This window comes from Malurus melanocephalus, unplaced genomic scaffold, assembly GCF_030028575.1.
Source record: "Malurus melanocephalus ecotype Western Australia unplaced genomic scaffold, MMel_1.1 scaffold_426, whole genome shotgun sequence".
Classification (NCBI taxonomy): Eukaryota; Metazoa; Chordata; class Aves; order Passeriformes; family Maluridae; genus Malurus; species Malurus melanocephalus.
Genome location: NW_026623658.1, coordinates 133,525 through 152,466, shown reverse-complemented (window position 1 = coordinate 152,466; position 18,942 = coordinate 133,525). Strand labels below are relative to the sequence as shown.

Here is an 18,942-nt window from a genome sequence, read left to right as displayed (position 1 = left end):
CCAGGTTTGGGGAAGGAAGAAATGGCTGCCTGAGCTTCACGGAGTGCAGGTGTTACTCTGTCAGTGTGGGACAGGGTGTGAGAGGTGCCATCAGAACACCAAACCTTGGAGCTTTTCACCCCAAAACTCATTTGGGAGCTGTGTATCCAGACGGATTTGGCAACAGCTTTAAACACCCCCCAGAAGGACATTGGTCTCTTTGGAGCAATGTTTTATTCATGTTTACCCCCACAGCAGGAGCCATGCRCAGTGCCAAACATTGCAGCAGTGTTGGGATTGCAGCCTGCACCTGGAATAGTCCCACAACCTTTCTGTGTTATTTTGGGAACCCCCTGTGAGGCTGGGATGGCAGTCTGGGGTCGGGAAGCCTGGTGGTGCTGCTGCGATGGGAACRGGCCTTGCTGTCCAGGGAAGGGTTCTCAGAGCACTGGGGGTAGSTTTAGTGGTTCCCCCTTGGATTTCAGGGATGAGATGGGTTGGTGTCCATGCTTGGTGTCCCTCCCTAGCCCCSCTGGCCCAGGAGAGGGCATGGAACTTTCCTGGGCAGCCTGAGGARGAGGCAGACAGGTCTGTTATTGAGCTTCCTCCAGGGCATGCTGAATACATGATTGAAATGTAGAAAGCTGGAATTTGCCAGACTGCCATCCYGCTGGAGCCATCTGTTCCCTCTGCCTGGTTCTGGGCACACCTCCCTCTCCTGCTCCTGGGAAATGACAGGGATGGCAAAATTCCACCGGGTCCAGCTCTGCCTCTGCACCCTTCCTCCCCCTGCCCGAGTGCCTGGAGTCTGGGACAGGAAGGAATTAAAGGGGGAACATTTGCTGCCAGTCCTGTAAGATGATCTCCAGCAGGATATTGTCCACATGGAAGGCAGGGCTCTTCATGGCTATTCCCTGTGGAGGCACCAGACCAGGGTYTGGCCCACGCCAGTCATGCTGACCACACGGTAGCCGAGGCTCTCCAGCTTGTCCAGGACCACACGTGGAGCTTCATTCACGTAGTACTCACAGCTGCACCCGGGAAAAACAGGAATAAGGTGAGCTGGGGGAGGAAGTSATGGGAGTTTCCTGATGGAAGTGATCCTGCTTCGCTCCTGACCCCAGGGCCTTGGTTAACCCCGGGGGAAGGCACAGCCCTCGGTGCCAAACCCTGTCCAAGAGGGAAGGATCAGGTTAGATGGGAGTGTGGCTGCCAGTCCAGAGCCACGTGGTGCTCGCTAGCTGGGCTGGCACTGCAGCAGAGGGCTCACAGGTAAACACGGGTGAGCACGTTTTTARTACTTGGGAATTTGTGGAGGAGGAGAGGAATGATTCAGGTGTTTCTGAGGAATGAAATCCCAGTGTTCTGCCTATGTCTGTAAGATGGGTGGGTTTGAGAGACTGTTGGGATTGGGATTGGAACAAGGTCCTGTTTTAAGCATGGTGGGAAACCTTTGGAAAGCCAGCAGTCATCTGTCCTGCAGCTCCAGGAGTGCATGGGAACTGATAATGGGATCTTTGTCCAGCTCTGATTCCCTGGTGGCTTCTGCTTGTTCCGTGTGTCTGGAGCAGAAACTGTCCCACATTCCTACCCCTCGATCCTAGAAGCTCGAGGGCTGTGGCCCTGCCCCCCAGTAAAGGGACCTGACCCAAACTGGGCTGGGCTGGGTGGGGACAGTGGGATGTGCCAGTCTTTCCCTTGACACCRCTTCTGGGTAAGGCCCAGAGCAGCTCAGCCTGACTCGTAGTGCCAGGTAAGTGGATAATGACGGGCTGCAGGATCCCTGGGGATCCTGTTTGGGCACCTGAACAAAGCCTCTCCTGCTTTTCCTACTAATAACGAGAGAAAAAAAGATCCAAAAGCCTTTCCAAAGCTGCTGCTGCTTGGATTGTGGAGCCGTGCTGAGCTGGGAGTGCTTTCAAGCACGAAATAACCCTGAGATGTGAGAGATTTTCCAGTTTCTCAAGACAGGCTGTACTTGGCTGTAATTATAGATGTGGTGTAAAGATAATGTGCATTATTATGAGTGTCTTTGAAGTCTATGCTTTCTCCAGGAGGGTTGCCACATCTCCTTYAGATTCGCAGTGGAGCTGGTAAATATTATTCCCATTATTCAGAGGAAGTAGCAGAGGCAGGGATTTGTAGGAACCCAAAAAACGGAGTAGCTGAGCTAAAAGCAAGAGGGAAGAGTTTCCAGTTGTGCACTGGGGGAAATGAAGATTGCACACCATGGGTGTTGGATACGCCTCCATCTCTGCGTGCATCCAATCGGGATGGACAGGCTGGGATCCCTGCAAAGCCTTTTCCTCCAGGTAAACACCAGCAGGGAAAAGAGGAGCCATCCCATATTAGAGGGGACTTGTGCCCTGGTGCTGGTTAGGTTGTGATCCCACCAGCTCTGCCTACAGGTGAACACAGAGCAGCAGCCGCAGGGATGGGGTGGGAGCTGAGAGGCAGCAGTGATTTTTAGGGATTTTTCTTTGGGATCTGTGCCCAGCTCTCCTTTAGCTCCCTGAGGACGGGTTTGGCTGTGCCTGGAGGAACAGGGACGTGSAATGTTAGCAGGTGCCTTAGCCCTCAGCTCCCATGTCCAAAGGAAGGCGTCGGGTTGCAGTTAAGATCAAAGGATGCTGGACGTGCCCAGCCAGGGATTGGCTGTCCCTTGCCACATCTGGCTGTCCCATACCACACCTGGCTGTCCCCRGGGCTCTGACCTGGACAGGGAGGGCAGGGACGCGGTCACTGCTCCCCACACCATGTGGGACTTAATGAGGGGCCATGTGTGTGTGTGCAGAGCTGCAGAACAGGATCCCTGTGCTCCCTCATTACAGGGTTTTCAGTGCTTCACCTGTTCATCTCGGYTTCCCAGCAGGTCTGTGCTGCTCAGGCTTTTCCTTCAGGCTCCCTACAAGGTCACAGTTAAAGTTTTGGGGCCCAAGGTGCCAACAGGAAGGGGGGTTGCAGCATCCATAGCCAGGCTGTGTTCATGAAGGAGTTGGGGATGGAAAATCCTGCTGGGCCACAGTGTGGATCCTGGAGATCCCAGCCCAGGCTGGGGTGCTGGAGGAAGTGGCCAGGCTCGCCCCGCTGGCACGTGGCTGTGCTCCCAGGGRTGCCAGCGGCCACATTCCAGCCAGGGGACTGTCCCCACTCCCTGTTGCTCGGGCACACACGGGGAGGACGTGCTGCACCGCGGGGATGTGTCCCGGGGGCAAAGTGGAGATCCCAGCTGTGACACAGGTGGGGCAAGAGGAGCTCCAAACGCTCCAGGCYACAGGGAGGGGAGAAGGGCGGTGAATCCACCAGGCAGATCCCACAGAAAGCTCACATTCCAAAGAAGCACAACATTGTGCTTCTGTTACAGCGCTGCGGCTCCCCCAGCCGCTGGGGCATGAACCACAGAGGTACTGATCTATCTTTGCCTTCCTTTTCCACCTGAAACCCAGGAATCCTTGCCTCAATCTCTCAGGATCCAGTTCCTTTTTGGAAGCTGTTGTGTTTCTCCCCGCTCTGCCACCGTCCCGTTGCGTAACCCGGGGCTCGGCGTGGCGGGTGGCAGCACGACGCCGGCKCTGCTGCCAATCTCTGCCCACCCACAGCCTTGGGAATAGCAGCACGCAGACGGATCAGCCCGACAGCCCTTCCCCCCCGGGAATTCAGCTGGGATGGGGGGCCCTCAATATTTACATTTCATCACCTTATYGTTAAAATTTCCCACCCCGCTCGGATTTTAACGCAATTTTAATCCAGCCCTTGGTGTCTGCCAGGCTGGTGCTGAGTAGGTGGGTTTTCCCAGCTCCACGGATGGAAGCTTGGGAAGATGTTGGGATGAGATGCCCCTTCTGTTTAATGCCTCACCCTTGTCCTCCTCCTTTTCCTCCTTCTCCTACCACATGGGACATAGCAGGAATCAAGCTGCTCCTCTCTGTCAAGTTCATTTGCATTTGCGGGTTTGTTTTGCTTTGCCTTCACCTCCCAGGGAAAAACCAAGAAGTGGGATATCCAAACCAAAAAGGAAAAAAAAGTGGGCCAAACCATGAGGAAGACACTGGTCATATCTCTGAGTGGCACTTGGCCACAGGCTGAGGTCAGACTCGGYGTGGACAGAGATGAGGACATGGAGAAGTGTTAAATATCCACAGTTTGGGAATGTGCTGGTGGAGGGGTTGGAGTCAGGGGTGACACAGTGGGAAACAGCTCCAACCCCATGGCTCAGCAGCCCGTGGAAAAGGTTTGGGAACTGTTGGGAAGGGCGGGCTCAGGAGAAACCTCAAGCTACACCGGACAGCAGGATGGGATGGCCAGACAGACTGCAGGAGGGAGGGACAGGGCAGACAGACCGTGGGTGAGCTGGGTGGGATGGGATGGGATGGGACAGAACTGTGGGTGAGCATTCCATGTGGCTCAGCAGCAAGAATGGCCACAGGCAGAGCAAGGCAAGGATGGCACCGAGAGAGGGAACGTGTCAGGTGCTGAAACAGGGTCAGAGCAAGGGAAAATGAAGACCTGAGTGAAGTATCAGGCAGCATTTCCTTATTAACAGGCAGAACAAGGACACGARTCCCGGGATTAACTGTGCAACTGGAAGATGCTGTGGGGAACACCAGGAGTGAAAATGTTCCACATTTCTTGGGMAAATAAGGAGGGGAGGACTTACAAGTTGTTCCCCAGCGTGCTCCTCTTGGTGGCCCCCAGGATGCTCATCAGGTGGGGATCCGAGTGCTCGTCRCCCACCATGGTTGGCCCAGCCTCCTGCAGGACAGCATGGAGCTGTGAGTGCCATGTGGGGACATGGCCACCCCCTGCTCCCAGCACAGCTCCTGGGAGAGCCCTCTTGGGAAGGGAATTGCCCACCCTGGGAGGGAACTTCAGCCGCTGCCAGGAAAGCACAGTTGTGTTCAGGGCCAGGACGGGAAGTTSCCAGCCTCAGCTCCGTGCCAAGTTTCAGACTGGAAATGTTTGCTTTGCCCCTTTGGCAAAGAGCTGAGTGTCCAAAGTCTCCGGAGGGGGGACTGAGCCCTGYTGCTCCAGGCTGTTCCCTCCAGGGCCCCAATCCGTGTTCTCCTTCCTGTACCTCATCCATAATGTRTGGATTTATACAATCCCGAATGCCRCTGCCAGCAGATGCTTTGGTGCTGCAGCATCCCCACGTGTCCCCATTCCCAATACACTACTGTTTCCTTTGGGACACCTCCAGTGGCAGCAGCTGCAGTGTCCATCACCCAGTCCCTCCCTTTGCTCGTTTTCACTGTCCCCCAAAACCCACGGGCATATCCGGACTTAAAGAGGGTTGATTGTCAGGAAAAGGGAAACCCCAGATAAACGCAAGGCTGTGGGYTCCTACAAAGTCCTGCAGGATGTGRGWGCTGCCAGTGCCGCGGACTGACGATTGCTCGGTGACTTTGTGTGACAGTGACACCCAGCGATCCCAGCAGCGCTCCCGGACGGTGATCCTGCGATCCTGCCAGCGATCCCAGCCCCTGATCCCAACCACTGCCCGCCTCCTGCCAGCCCCGGCCACGTCCACTCCCTTGGCCGAGCTTTCCACCCTGGAATGGCAGTTTGGGGACGAGGGAAAACCAACTGCGAGGACAAATGGGGCCGTCCGTTTGGCGTTCGTGGGGAACTGTCACAAGTTTCCCAAGTGAGCCGCTGTTTGGGGGAGAGGAGGGTTTGGGGGCACCAGGGGCTTTCACGGAGTTGTGCCGGACACCCCACAGCGGGTACCGGCCGCTGGGGCACAGCCTGGCCGTGTTTTAGGGTCTCCCAAATGTGCATCACCCCCCGAGCCCCCAGCAGGAGCAGGGACAGCCATCCCGGGGCCCCGTCGCACCGCGGGCTGAGCCGCTCCCACCGCTCGTCCCGGTGGATCCCTGCCCGCCCCCCGAATTTCCCCAGCTCCGGGGGTCCCGCCGGACTCACCAGGCGGATTTGGGTGCTGATGAGCAGGTACGGCATCTCCGCTCYGCCGCTCCCGCCGCCGCTCCGGGAGCACCGTACCCGGGGCCGCCCCCGGTCCCGCCCCGCCGCCACCGCCCCCGGGCACTGCGGGGGAAAACGGGGAAAAGGGACCCCAAAGGGGTCAGGGACGGGGACACAGCCCGGGGGGGCTCCGGCCGATCCCTTGGGATCTCGGCTCTGCCGTCCCAACAAGGAGGTGAAGGGCTGGAAGGTGACGAGCAGGGAAAGGACGGAGCAAGAGATGACAGACGGACAAGAAGGTTGTGGGAAAGGAGGTGATGGAGCCGGAGATGATGGACTGGGAGAAAAAGGACAGGAGATGATGAGCAGGGAAAGGAGGGACCGGGAGGCGACGGGCAGGATGGTGGGGGACAGGAGATGATGAGCAGGGAGACGGAGGACGGGAGATGATGCTCAGAGAGGCAATGAACAGGAGATGATGGATAAGGGAGACGAAGAAACAGGAAATTAATAGCAGGGAGATAAAGGACCAGGAAATKACAGGAGGGAGATGAGGACTGGGAGATGACGGAGCAGGAGCCAGGCAGGTGGGGGGCCCTGGGCCCTGCAGAGCATCCCCACTTCCACCCCACAGTCTGATCAAAATATTCCCCTGAAGCGGAATGTTCAGCATTATCTATGTTTTTTTTTGGGAGAAATCTGTTCTTCTAACAGCTGTCGAGTTTTTATCTGGGAACAGGGTGGGTTAAATCCCTTCACAGTTTGAGGAGAAGCTCATTTCCTGGGAGTGGGGCAGGCAGAGACGCTGCATATCCGTTATTATCGATGGGTTATTAGCAGCTGTTACAATAATTACTGTTGCTGTTAATTGTTATTACTGCCATTATCATTGACCCGTTGGTTGGGTTTGGTGAGACACAAGAAAAGCCAGAGGCTGATGATCTCCTCTCCCTAAAATGAGCCCTGTGTGTCCCAAAATGTCCATTTGGAGTTCTCTGTGGGGTGCCTCACCCTGCAGGTTAAACATCAGCTCGTTTGGATCACTCCCACCCTCGGGAGAGCCTCTTCCCAAGTCCTGGAACAGCTGGAATGTTTGCTCACTGCCCTCCTGCCCCAGTGCAAACCTGTTGGCCAACGACCCACGGGCACCTTTCACCCGCTTGGGTTGGATTTGGACAGAATTCCCAAAATCCGTGACCCCTCAGGACCTCCACCGGGCACGTGTGGCTACACAGGGAATAACACGGATATGAAATCCAGACCTTCCCAGAAATTAAAGGAAAACTAGCCAGGGTTCTGCCCARCTCTGACTCTCATGTAGCTCTTTCCTGGGGGAAAAAAAAAAAAAGAGTAAGGAAGAAAGAGGGAACTGAGAGCAGAGCTATATGTAACATTTTAATATCAGATTTCTGGAGGAGATACTGAAATTGGGGAGGCAGCTGATGGAGCTGAGAGGTGCCATCCATCATCCCAAAGCAGCTTATCGCTCCCTGGCTCCGAGCTGGCTGCTCCCAGCTCTCCTTGGACTGGGCTGGCTCGGAATTGCTCCCAATAATTCAGATAAAGGGAAGCTGAAGGTTCTYTGGCTCTGCACAAATCCTTCTGTCACCCAAACCCCTGGGAGCAGAGAGAACACAAAGGGCTTGGTTTTCCCTCTCCTGCCCCATGCCTTTTCCTAAGGAATCCTTTGGCTCTTCCAAAAAAAGGTATTTCTAGTTTCAATAATCCTGGGATAAAGAAGTTCTTCTTGCAGGATCCCACCAGGAATGTAACCACCCACTGCATTTCCTGYAGAAGGGAGAATTCCAACTCCAGAGGCTTGGGATGATTGTTTGGCCATTCCTGTGTCCTCTGCCTATTCCACTTAAAATCCTTTATCTCATCCCGAAAACCAGTGGATCCCATAACCAGCCCCGTGCCCAACTCCCTCRCCACAAAAACCCTGTCCCACTCGGCTCCATTGGGCATCCCAAATTCCCATTTTTTTGGGCACATTTGTCCTGCACTRCTGGAAGCTGAACCCCAAGTTCAGCGGGGTTTCCTCCTGTAACAGATCCATATTATAGCGTTGGCTTTTTGCAAATATTAAAAATAAATATTACAGATATCATTTTAATTTTACCAAAATTACCTTATTATAAATATATAATTATGTAACAGCAACTAACACCTTTATACCAAAATTACCTTATTATAAATATGTAATTATGTAACAGCAACTAACAACTTTATACCAAAATTACCTTATTATAAAGATATAATTACTATAGTAATTATATATTAGTTACAATAGTAACTAATAGTAATTATAGTAACAATAGTTATTGTATAGATATATTACATATATTATTATTAATATATATTGTATATATATAGTTATTAATATATATAATATATTTTATATATATATATAATTACTATATACTATATATGTAGTAATTATATATTAGTTACAATAGTAACTAATACCTTTATTTCTATTACTAACTAAATWTAAATATAATAATAAAATAACTAATATATGTTAAAAAATGGATAATTTTACTTACCATAACCAAACTACACACTTAACCAAATAACATCAAAAAACCCCAAATATAATAAAAAGCCTTACTACTAATATATCAAGTATCTAAAAAAAATACAAAATAAAACCCGCGCGCTGATGACGTCACATACCCGTAGCTCCGCCCCCTCGTTTGTCGCTTCTCTGACGTCATCACTGCGCGCCCGGGCGGTGCCGCGCGGCCGGAGCGGCCATGGCGGTGCCGGTGGCGGAGCCGGCCCGGGTCGGGCCCCGGCTCTGGGTGGCGGTGGGGCTGGCGGCGGGCGCCGGCATCGGCTTCGGCCTCGGSCTGCTCTGGAGCATGCGCCGCCGCTCCAAGAGGTCGGCGGGGCCGCCGAACCGCGGTACGAGCGGGATCGGGCGGCGGGAAAGCCGCCTTGGAATGAGGGGGGAACGGGGCTGGTGGGTGCGCGGTGGGACTGGAATAGGCAGGAGTGAGGTTGGAATTGCACGGTGGGACTGGAATAGGTTGAAATGTGCATGGTGGGACTGGAATTGGGGAGGGATGGGGCTAGAGTTGGCGTTGGGATAGAGGGAATGAGGAAAATGGGATGGGGAAGAATGGAGGAAATGGAATGGGGTTCATATAGAAAGACCAGGGGGAAATGAGATTAGAGTAGGAAGAATGGGGTTGAAAGAGGGGGAATGACGTTGGAATGTGGCAAGTCGTGTTGGAATAGGAAGAATTGGGGGACATGGAGCTGGAGTAGGGGAGAATAGGGATTGAATGTGAAGAATGGGATGGAATGGGGTTGGGGTGGGGGAAATGGCGTTRGGGTGTTGGACTTTCAGTGGTGCAGATTCAGAGCCCTGGGTTTCATCCATGTCTGTGCAAAACTCCGGGAATAGAAAGTGAAACCGTGTTTTTCACAGTGATGGTAGAATAATATAATTCTGGAATGGTTTGGGTGGGAAGGGACCTTAAARCTCTTCCAGTGCCWTCCTCTGCCTTGGGCAGGGACACCTTCCACTATCCCAGGTTACTCCAGGGCCTGTCCAACCTGGCCTTGGACACCTCCAGGGATAAGGCAGCTTCTCTGGGAAACCTGTGCCTCACCACTCTCCCAGGGAAGAATTTCTTCCCAATATCCCATCTAAATCTCCTCTTTTCGAGTTTGGAGCTATTCCCCCTTGTTCTGTCACTCCAGGCCCTTCCAACCATCTCTTCCCACCTCCAGGCACTGGAAGGCACAGTTGGGTCACCCCAGAGCCTTCCCCATCCCAATTGTGCCAGCCTTTCCCCACTGCTCCATCCCTGTGCTCAGCTGGGTGTCCCTCCCAAGATCAAACCTGGCATTCCCTGTGCTCAGAGCTGTGCTCAGATTTCCCCTGTGGAGTGCTTTCCTCTTTGGGTCTAACGAGCTCACTGTGCTCTGGTGCAGCCCAGATCGTGGTGCCCAGCCCCCTGCTGCGTCAGAACGAGCAGCTGCAGCTCCTGGAGCGCCTGGACTCGGTGGTGAGGAACATYGTGGAGCTGAGGAAGGAGGTGGAGGAGCTGCGCAACGGCCTCCAGGACCTGGCGGTGGAGATCGCGGGGGAAGTCAGGTACTGCCACTCTGTCCTGGGCTGGGCCACTCCCTGGCATGGGAAAACAGTCATAGATCCCAGAATGGGAATGCCAGGGGGCTCCCATGGGGCTCCAAGCCCATTCCCACCTGGCCTGGAAGGATTCCAGGATTGGGGCAGCCGCAGCTTCTCTGGGAAATCCATCGCAGTATCTCACCACCCTCACAGGGTAAAACTCTGAATATCACCCATATTCAACCTAAATTTCCCCTTTTGGTTTGAATCCATTCTGTCACTCCAGTTCTGGATGGGCATCACATCTCTGGATTGCTTTACCTTCAGAATACCACGTTAGCTCCATTTGAGTTGGGATAAATAAGAGTGAATCACTTTGTGTATCCTTTGGGATGAAGGGAACCAGGTGGAGTCTGCTGGAGAGGAGAAGGGGAATAGCAGGTATTTCACTAGCAGATATTTATTTCTCTTCTGCTTTTCCTCAAGGACCCACCTGGAAGAAAACCAGCGAGTGACTCGCCGGAGGAGGTTCCCCTTCTCCAGGGAGAGAAGTGACTCCACAACCTCCAGCTCCATTTATTTCACAGCCAGCTCAGGGAACGCCAACACAGATGATGGAGAGAGTGAAGGGGGGTAAGCAAAGCACTGGGACAGATGTTTTGGGGAATTTGATGCCACATCTGGCTAGTTTATAACAAAAAAAAAAGGATTTCTTTTCCCCCCACGGTAAGCAGAGCACTGGGACAGATGTTTTGGGGGATTTGGTGCCACATCTGGCTAGTTTATAACAAAAAAAAAAGGATTTCTTTTCCCCCCACGGTAAGCAGAGCACTGGGACAGATGTTTTGGGGGATTTGGTGCCACATCTGGCTAGTTTATAACAAAAAAAAAGATTTATTTGTTACAGTAAATGTGTTACTTCTAGGGCCATACTGAGAGATCTCCAATAATCCTGATCTTTAGAGATAAAAAACAAGTTTTATATATATTTTTAATTTTTTTTAAGGAATAATTTGGTAAAGGAAACTTGCATAAAGAATGGAAGTACAAATCCAGGCTGGCAGTGGAGTGAGAGGAAATAAAATTTCTAGACAATGTATATTAATGTATATTACATTTTTTCATATACACACACGTGTATTTTAATGTGTATGTAGATACATATACACATGTAAATAAATACATAAATATATATTTTAGAGTGTCTGGAAAACCAGAGAAAGTTAAAAATGTGTTAGCTAAATATCTTCAGTGAACTGAATTATCTCCAGTGGGGGTATTTCTTAGGAATTTTTCTCCTTGTGTCACACGGTTCAATTGTCTCAGGGTTTAAAATCAGGTGAAAATGATAAATCATTGAATCAGGGAATATCCTGAGGTGGAAGGCACCAAGGAGATTCATGGTGGTGTGATAGGTAATGAGGCTACAAAACAGATTTTAGAGCTGTAGAGTTGGTTCTGAAGGCAGGACTTGGGTATTTGGGTAACAGCAGATGCTCTGAGTCACCAGGGGAACAATGGTTTAGTGTGAAACTGCTGAAAAAGGGGGTTTTGTCCTCACATCATAGAAAATTCTCATTGGGACAGAGGCCAAGAATTCAGAGTTTCTGAAAAGGCATCTCCTAAGAGGTGTATTTTACTGCAAAAAAATCGTTAATTTATTGGGAATCCAGTGGTGGCTGGAGGAGTCCTGACATTTTAATTAAAATCTGTAATTATMTGTAACAACCAGTGTGGGGATTGGTGGATTAGCAGCTCTCATSTGATTTCAAACTGGAATCTCAGGTAATGCCTTGCTCTGCTCCTACACAGAGAGGTAGAATAATATCAGTCTGGCCAGGACCAGCTGCCTGTAGTGTGCAAAATTGTCTGTTAGGGGTACAAACATACCTGAAAAGTAACATTTTCTGGGTAGGGAATGTACATTTTGGAAGGAACTACTGAGGCTTTGGAGCAGGCACTGGGAAGAAGAAGGAGCCTGTTGCCAACAGAAATTTCAGCTGGCTGTTCCTTGCTGAATTCTTCCAGTGAGATTCAGAGCAAAATGCCCCCATTTCAGTTTTTACTGGTTTTATTTTATGGTTTTRTTTTGTAAACCATGTGGGCATGAGCAGCCTCTCCAGTTTCAGACACAATTCCTGGAAATCACCAAGAGTTTTCAGGGGGTTTGTGCTGCTTCATTTCTCTATGTGGCTGTGATCATGGRTTTCTTTGCTTTCATTTTCCATGGGCTCTTTTTTCCCTCGGGATCCTCACAAGATTCCAGAGCTTTCCATCTTTGTAAACTCAGGAAAACAAGCTGATAACATCTAAATCCCTTAATCTCCCTGGAAGTTTTGGCTTTCCTTGTCTTTCTGAACTGGAAGAATCTCTTAGGGGCTGTCTGGGAGAAAACACGGGTGTTTTTAGGGCTGAAGGACTGAAATCTTGGCAGCTGCCAGTAAAATGTTGGGGGTTGGAATGGGAAAATTGGGGWATTCTAGGASTTTGTGTTTAATTACTGAAAATGAGGTGGTCTAGAGAACTGATAATGTCATTAATATTAAGAAATGTAAATAAATGAGGGTTCTAATCCAAGGTGTCAGTGTCACCTTACCCYTGTGTTGCTGCATTATCCATTAACTCAGTGTCATTTCCAGCATGGCATCCTTGCTTTCCTGCCTCTGCAGTGATGAGGCTGATGCTTTATTTCTTGCCTTAAATTATTTCAGTACAAAATGGTGGGGTTTTGCATCTCTGGGTGAGGGTCTGGGGCTGTGGTGAGGGACAAAGAGGGGAATTCTTGAGAATTAGGGCTGGTTCTCAGGAAGGTGAAACTTTGATAGCCAAACGTGCCTTGTTATCTGTGTGTGGGCAAAGCCCTGTCACTGTCCTGTTCAGATAGGAGCTGTGGTCACATATCTGTGTCCCCAGACAAAGGCAGGGCCATGGGAGGAAGAATCCAGCCAGGGTGCAAGGGAGTACAGCTGGAAGCACCCAGTGCCCCCAGAGTGCACGGAATTGAATTCCARCAGAACTTCTGAAGTTCTCTTGGGCGGTTTTTCAGTAAAATCAACATATTAGAGTGCACATTTTGAAATGACTGGCTGATTTGTGCCTGTTTTATAGTGAAGAGCTTGCAGGTAAACATGAGGAACGTACATAGTGTTGTTTTAAAAGAAATCAGCTATGTAAGGAGACTCCCTCCTGCGGGTTAACACKGTGTAACACTGGTTTAAATTTTAAATTCCCAGCGTGGGTGCTGRGGCAGCTTAATTTTAACCATTTTCAGAAGTTTTGATCTGAGCTTTACAGAACCTCAAGTTTGGGAGAGACTTCCAGAGTGCTGGAGTCCCACCAGCACCACCATAATCTCCCCAAACCATGTTCTGGTTTGTTTGACCACACCAGCTGCTGATCATTCCCTGGCTTTTTGCATGTGTGATGAATCCTCACTGGATTCCTTGCTTGTGTGGCAGAGTCCTGGAGGCTTTCCTGCTGTTCTGCACCTTTCCAGGTGGCAGTGGGAACAGGCTGGGTAGCATTTAATGGAAGTAGGTGGTGTTACCAGGACAGCTGTTGTGCCTGAAATTCCCTGGAAAAGGCCAAACCCCTCRGATTCTGTTTTGCACAGGGATTGTTGAAGTTCCCTTTTATCATCCCTGTATTTAACTGCATTGGCCTGGCTCTGGTTTCAGCTCTTTTTCATTCTCTTTTGCTGAAGTTAAAATGGGCTGAGAGGGAGGAGCTGCCAGGGTTGGAATCCTGGAATGGTTTGTGTGAAAAGGAACCTTAAAACTCATCTGGTTCCACCCCCTTGCACTGTCCCAGGTTGCTCCAAACTGACTTGGGACTTAACTTTGTTATCACTTTCATCCTTGAGCTTTCTGAGGGTGATATGAGGAATGAGGTTGTGCAGTTTTCTCTGGGATAAGCTGAGGTGCTGCTCCTCTCYTGAGGAATAGCTCATTTGCTGTTGGTTTTTTCTCCCCAAGTTACACCACGGCCAACGCCGAGTCCGACTACGACCGGGAGTCGGAGCGGGAGAGCGAGGAAGGGGAGGATGAAGTGAGCTGTGAGACCGTGAGAACCATGCGCAGGGATTCCCTGGATCTGCCCCCCGAGGATGAAACCCCTCTGGTGTCGGATTCCTCGCAGGAGGAGGGGCTGGGGCAGCTCCTGGAGCAAGCTGACCGCCTGCACAGCGGGGATGACCAGGACAAGAGAGAGGGCTTCCAGCTGCTCCTCAACAACAAGCTGGCGGTAAAGGTGCCTTGTTGTGTTTTCCAGCACCAGGGGAGGGGMAGTTTGGACATCAGGAGAGATTTTGTCACTCAAAGTGCAACCTGTGGYTGATCYCCACCTTGTCACCAGCCCAGAGCACTGAGTGCCATGTCAAGGCTTTCCTTGGACACTTCCAGGGATGGGGATTTCACCACCCCCCTGAGCAGCCCCTTCCAATGCCTGCCAGTCCTTTCCATGAGGAAATTCCTCCTGGTGTCCAACCTAAACCTCCCYTGGCACAGCTTGARKCCATTTCCCMTTGTCCTGTCCCTGTTCCTGGGAGCAGAGCCCGACCTCCCCGGCTGTCCCTCTTGTCAGGGGGTTGTGCAGAGCCACAAGGTCCCCCCTGAGCCTCCTTYGCTCCTGGRGCTCCAGCTCCTTCCCCAGATCCTTTCTCCAGCCCCTCTCTGCCTTTTGTGACTTGAGAAGCCCAGCCCAGGAGGTGTCCCTGCAGTTTTCAGCACAGAGGGACCATCCCTGCCCTGCTGCCATGGCCACACCGAGTTCCAAACTCACCCACCCACTCTCCCTGCTGCAGTTTTCCTTCAATCCCTGCAGAATTGGGCCATTTCAGGCTTAGAAAAATCCCTGCATGTCTTGAGTCGAGTGGGGACTGAGCTGCTGGCCCTGGCCCTGCCGTGGGCTGTTTGTTCTCCCTGCAGTATGCAGAGCAGCACGAATTCCTGTGGCGCCTGGCGCGGGCTCACAGTGACATGTGGGAGCTGACAGAGAACGCGGATGAGAGGAGATCCTACGCTGCAGAGGGTAAGAAATTCCCTGCTGGGCCACAGGAAGGCTGCCACTCAGCTCTACAGCCACACCCAATGCTGGTTTTCCCCATAATCTGGTTTTTAGGGGAGCAGAAAGCAGCGCTGAGGTGGTTCGTGTTTAAAAATTGTGCTGGGGTGGTTTGCGTTTAAAAATTGTGCTTCCTGAAGGAGGCTAAATAGAACAAGACTGACTTAAAGCTGGGAAAGTTGTGTCTGAGACCTTCCATTTCTCTGTCATATTAAAATAGATTATAAAATAAATTATAAAATAAATTATAAAATAAATTATAAAATAAATTATAAAATAAACATAAAATAAGCTTTGGCTGTAGCACATTGGATTTTCTGTGTTGTAGATAGGAAAAGCACGTGTTTTTAAGTTTGCTATGGGGATTAGGTTTCATTTCAATTCCTTGTGCTTTACCACCTCGAAGGTGTCTGGAGGGTTTTAGAGTCAGAATGGAACAAAAAACATCTTTATTACAGTTAAAATGTGAAACCAAAGATACTGATCTAAATAAACTGTCTCCTGTTTATTAGGCACATAACTAAATAGAGTTAGTTAATACTATAGCTAATATAAATATTCTGTTCTGGACATCAGTGGAACCATTTAAACATGGAATTTTGAATTTTGTGTTGTCCTTTTAGCCATCAGTAGRTGCTTAGTTTTCAGCTTTCTGAGTCTACCAGAGGATAAAACTATGTATGGGATGTTTTCAWGCCAAATGCATTATCAGATGAACAAATACATGGCTTTTATACCATTCTGTTACTCTGACAACATCAGATAAAGAAACTGGGGCAGAAAACAACTGAATTTTTCACCTCTGACTGCTTTTTTGTTCCAGGGAAGGAAGAGCTGGAGCTTGCCTTGCAGAAATGGGATCAATGTGCCGAGTGCCACCAGTGGTATGTGACTTTTTCCTTCTTGYCTTTAAGAAGTGTAGGAAAAGGGCTTGGTGGTTTTTGTGAACTTGGCTGCAATTAAAAAAAAGATAAATACAAACTCTGCAAAACTTCTTTGCTGGTACTTGAGCTGTGCCACACTGGTGGTGTTTTCCATAAAAAGCCATTTTTAACAGCTTTGCTTACTGGGTGTAAGGAATGACTTGACAGACAGTAGGTTTGGTCGTGATGATAGGAATAAATTTGGGTTTTCTTACGCCAGTTTAATTATGAATTACCCTCTGAAGAGTTCTGTAGGAAAAGCTCCTGAATGGAGCTGCTTTGGGCCAAGAGGGGATGTGTTTGACACCATYAGCCAGGTCTGGGAGTGTGGGCTTKGKGCTGTGCCAAATTCCTTATTTTCCTCTTCATTCTGGAGGAAGCAGAACCATCCCTCCTATCAGACAGGCTTTTGGAGTTTCCTGGAAGTGTTTTCTGGCACTGCTGGCTCYGCTCTTGTCACTCTGCAAGGCTTGGAAATGAAGGGACACAACCACACGTGGCCCTTCTTTATTTAAAYAAAGGTATTTTATAGATTTGTTCCATGCTAAAAGAGGAAAAGATCTGTAGTTTACCCAAGCAACTGGGACCAGCTTTTCTGCACAGGGTTTCAGGAAGGAAGCAGGAGAGGAGGGAAGGACATTGCTCCCTGGAGGGCCAGGCTGTGCTTCCAGCTCGTGTGTGGAATTTTTCAATGTCCTTTTTAAAAATTCCTCCCAAAGAGAGTTTGTGGAGTGGCACAGATATCTGTGGAGATAAGGGAATGTGCTTTTCTGTTACTCTGGTGAATTCCTCCATGAATGGTGTTTGTCAGCAGTGGCTCTGAAGGACTGTCAACACTTAAATTAGAATAAAATGGGTTTTTTTAAAATGAAAATTATTGGGAAAACAGGCTGCTGAGCATCTTTGTCAACCAAGATGTGTGCTCTTGCAATAASTAAATTTGTTTGAAGGGTTGTTTTGAACTACTGGCATCTGAACAAATGCCTCTATCATCTTAAAAAGACTGTAATTCATCTGTTGGTAATGAATTACTGCTCTCAGTTGAAGCTTTGATAGAAAGGAGAAATTTAGGAGCAGGAAAATCTCCAGCAGATCGTGGTATTGGGCTCTGCTGGCTGAATATCTTTGAATAAATGGGGTTTAGTTGCCAGGATGAATCTTAAAATTTGTATTTTACAAAGTGAGGTTCTACTCCAGGGTCTGTTGATAGTTTTGCCTCAGAATTTAGAGTTTTGGCCTCTCAGACTCTTTTTCTCAAACAGAGATAAGGCTCCTGCAGAGATACATCTTACTTCCAGTTCTCCAGGGCAGCTGGAGAAAGGAAACAGCAGAGCAGCATGTGGGAGGGGTGAGATTTCTTGGGAATGAATATGTAACTCCCTTTATCAGCACACAAATTAGTATTTTCCTCCAGGAATAGAACAGGAAATTATTTCCCTTCAAAGCTCTGAGGTGGTCACAAGCTGGCTTAATTGCAGTCTTTCTTTATGCTAATTGAATTTACCCTGAGGAGAAAAAACAGCAGAGGCTTTAAAACTTTTTTTTCGGGGGTGGAATTGATGGCCCAGCTCTTGGGAGAAGAATGTTGTTCACATTGCCTTTAAATTACCATCACATTTCTCTCTAGTGACTAATTCCCCCTGCTGAAGACCCTAATCCTTTATTGTCTYCTGTCATAAGGAATAATTTATTATCTCTCTCTCCCCGCCCATGTTGTCTTTCCAGTATTTTTCTCCTTCTTCCTTACAGTTTTTCAGACAAAAGTGGAGGAATTCAGTGCAGGACACAGGCTGTGGGAGTGCCATGGGTTTGTGCTGGTGTGGTGGTCCTTAGCATTCTTTGTTCCACATACTCAGCATCATCTTTCTCTTTCCCAGTACATCCCAATGGCCACTTTAACAGAAATATTCCCAGCTATTTTCCTGCCTTCCCACGAAGGCTATGTGGTGCAGGTCTCCTGGGCTGTGTTTTTTTCTGAGTGTGTGCATTATTTTATGTTGATTTTCTATTTTATCAGTTGCCTCTTAAAGTTCGTGGATTCTTATAGATGAARTCATGCTGATTTTTCATGCTTATTCATTGTCTTCTGTGATTTTTATTTCCTCCTGCTGCCCAAATCATTCCCAGTTTTTKGAGGTGCTGAGGAAGACAGGAGGTATTTTGCCTGCAGGGAAAGCTTTCCCCCCCTCAGTGTCTTGCTGTTCACTCATTACTGACATTTTGAAGCAACAAAGAAAGAAAATCACTTCTGGGCAGGGAAGGATTTCTGCTGAGGAMTCAGTGCTGGCTGCAGCTCCTTTGGGGACTGGATGGTTGGAAGGATTTGGCAGCAGGAGACAAAGGGGTTTCTCAGGAATRTTTTCTCAGGAGTGACAGGGAGAGCAGTAAGTGTTGGGGGCTGTGTCTGGCCTGGCTTTGGGATCTGCCCAAACACAAGGGAGATCTGTTCTGGATGTGGGACAGAGCTGTGCTTGTAGTGGTTGCTGTTGGAATTTGGTCCCACAGGAGCCATCTCCAGGCTGAACAGAACAGGAATTTGGTCAGCCTTGTGCAGAGGGACTGGTGTCTGCCCCTGCTGCCCTTGTGGGCTCCACTGAGGGACAGAAACATGGGAATTGTGTTGGGCATTAAATGCATTTTGTGCCTTTAGAGTAGATTTGTGTATGGGAGGTGAAGGATTTACAGGGAATTATCTTAGTGCCTTTCTACTCCTGAGTACAGTTTCCTGGTTCTCACCTTGGATTTAGACCAGAGTCCTTCTCTGCTTTGATTGTAAAAGATCTCTGAGCAGGTAGAATTTAAATCAATTTCTGATTTCAGCTCTTGAGTAGGACAAAGCGAGTTCCTAGGTTTGTTCTTGCTTTTAGGGAGGGAGGGATGGATGGATGGATGGATGGATGGATGGATGGATGGATGGATGGATGGATGGATGGATGGATGGATGGATGGATGGATGGATGGATGGATGGA

The 18,942-nt window shown here is 49.5% G+C and overlaps 2 protein-coding genes across 2 annotated transcripts in view; one reads left to right on the top strand and one right to left on the bottom strand.

The window, feature by feature from the left end:
- Positions 1-177: 177 nt before the first annotated feature.
- Positions 178-6,014, bottom strand: GCHFR (GTP cyclohydrolase I feedback regulator). The gene is made up of 3 exons (XM_057379875.1): positions 5,902-6,014; positions 4,637-4,731; positions 178-1,010 (listed from the first exon to the last, which is right to left on the bottom strand). The coding sequence occupies exons 1-3, from the start codon at positions 5,935-5,937 to the stop codon at positions 887-889; spliced, it is 255 nt and encodes an 84-aa protein (XP_057235858.1). The 5' UTR covers positions 5,938-6,014; the 3' UTR covers positions 178-886.
- Positions 2,006-18,942, top strand: part of RMDN3 (regulator of microtubule dynamics 3) — a 26,266-nt gene continuing 9,329 nt past the window's right edge. The window contains 6 exon segments of the mRNA XM_057379877.1: positions 2,006-2,291; positions 9,850-10,012; positions 10,475-10,621; positions 13,963-14,230; positions 14,914-15,016; positions 15,873-15,933. Of these exon segments, the coding sequence (XP_057235860.1) occupies positions 2,021-2,291; positions 9,850-10,012; positions 10,475-10,621; positions 13,963-14,230; positions 14,914-15,016; positions 15,873-15,933 (1,013 nt within the window). The 5' untranslated portion in view covers positions 2,006-2,020.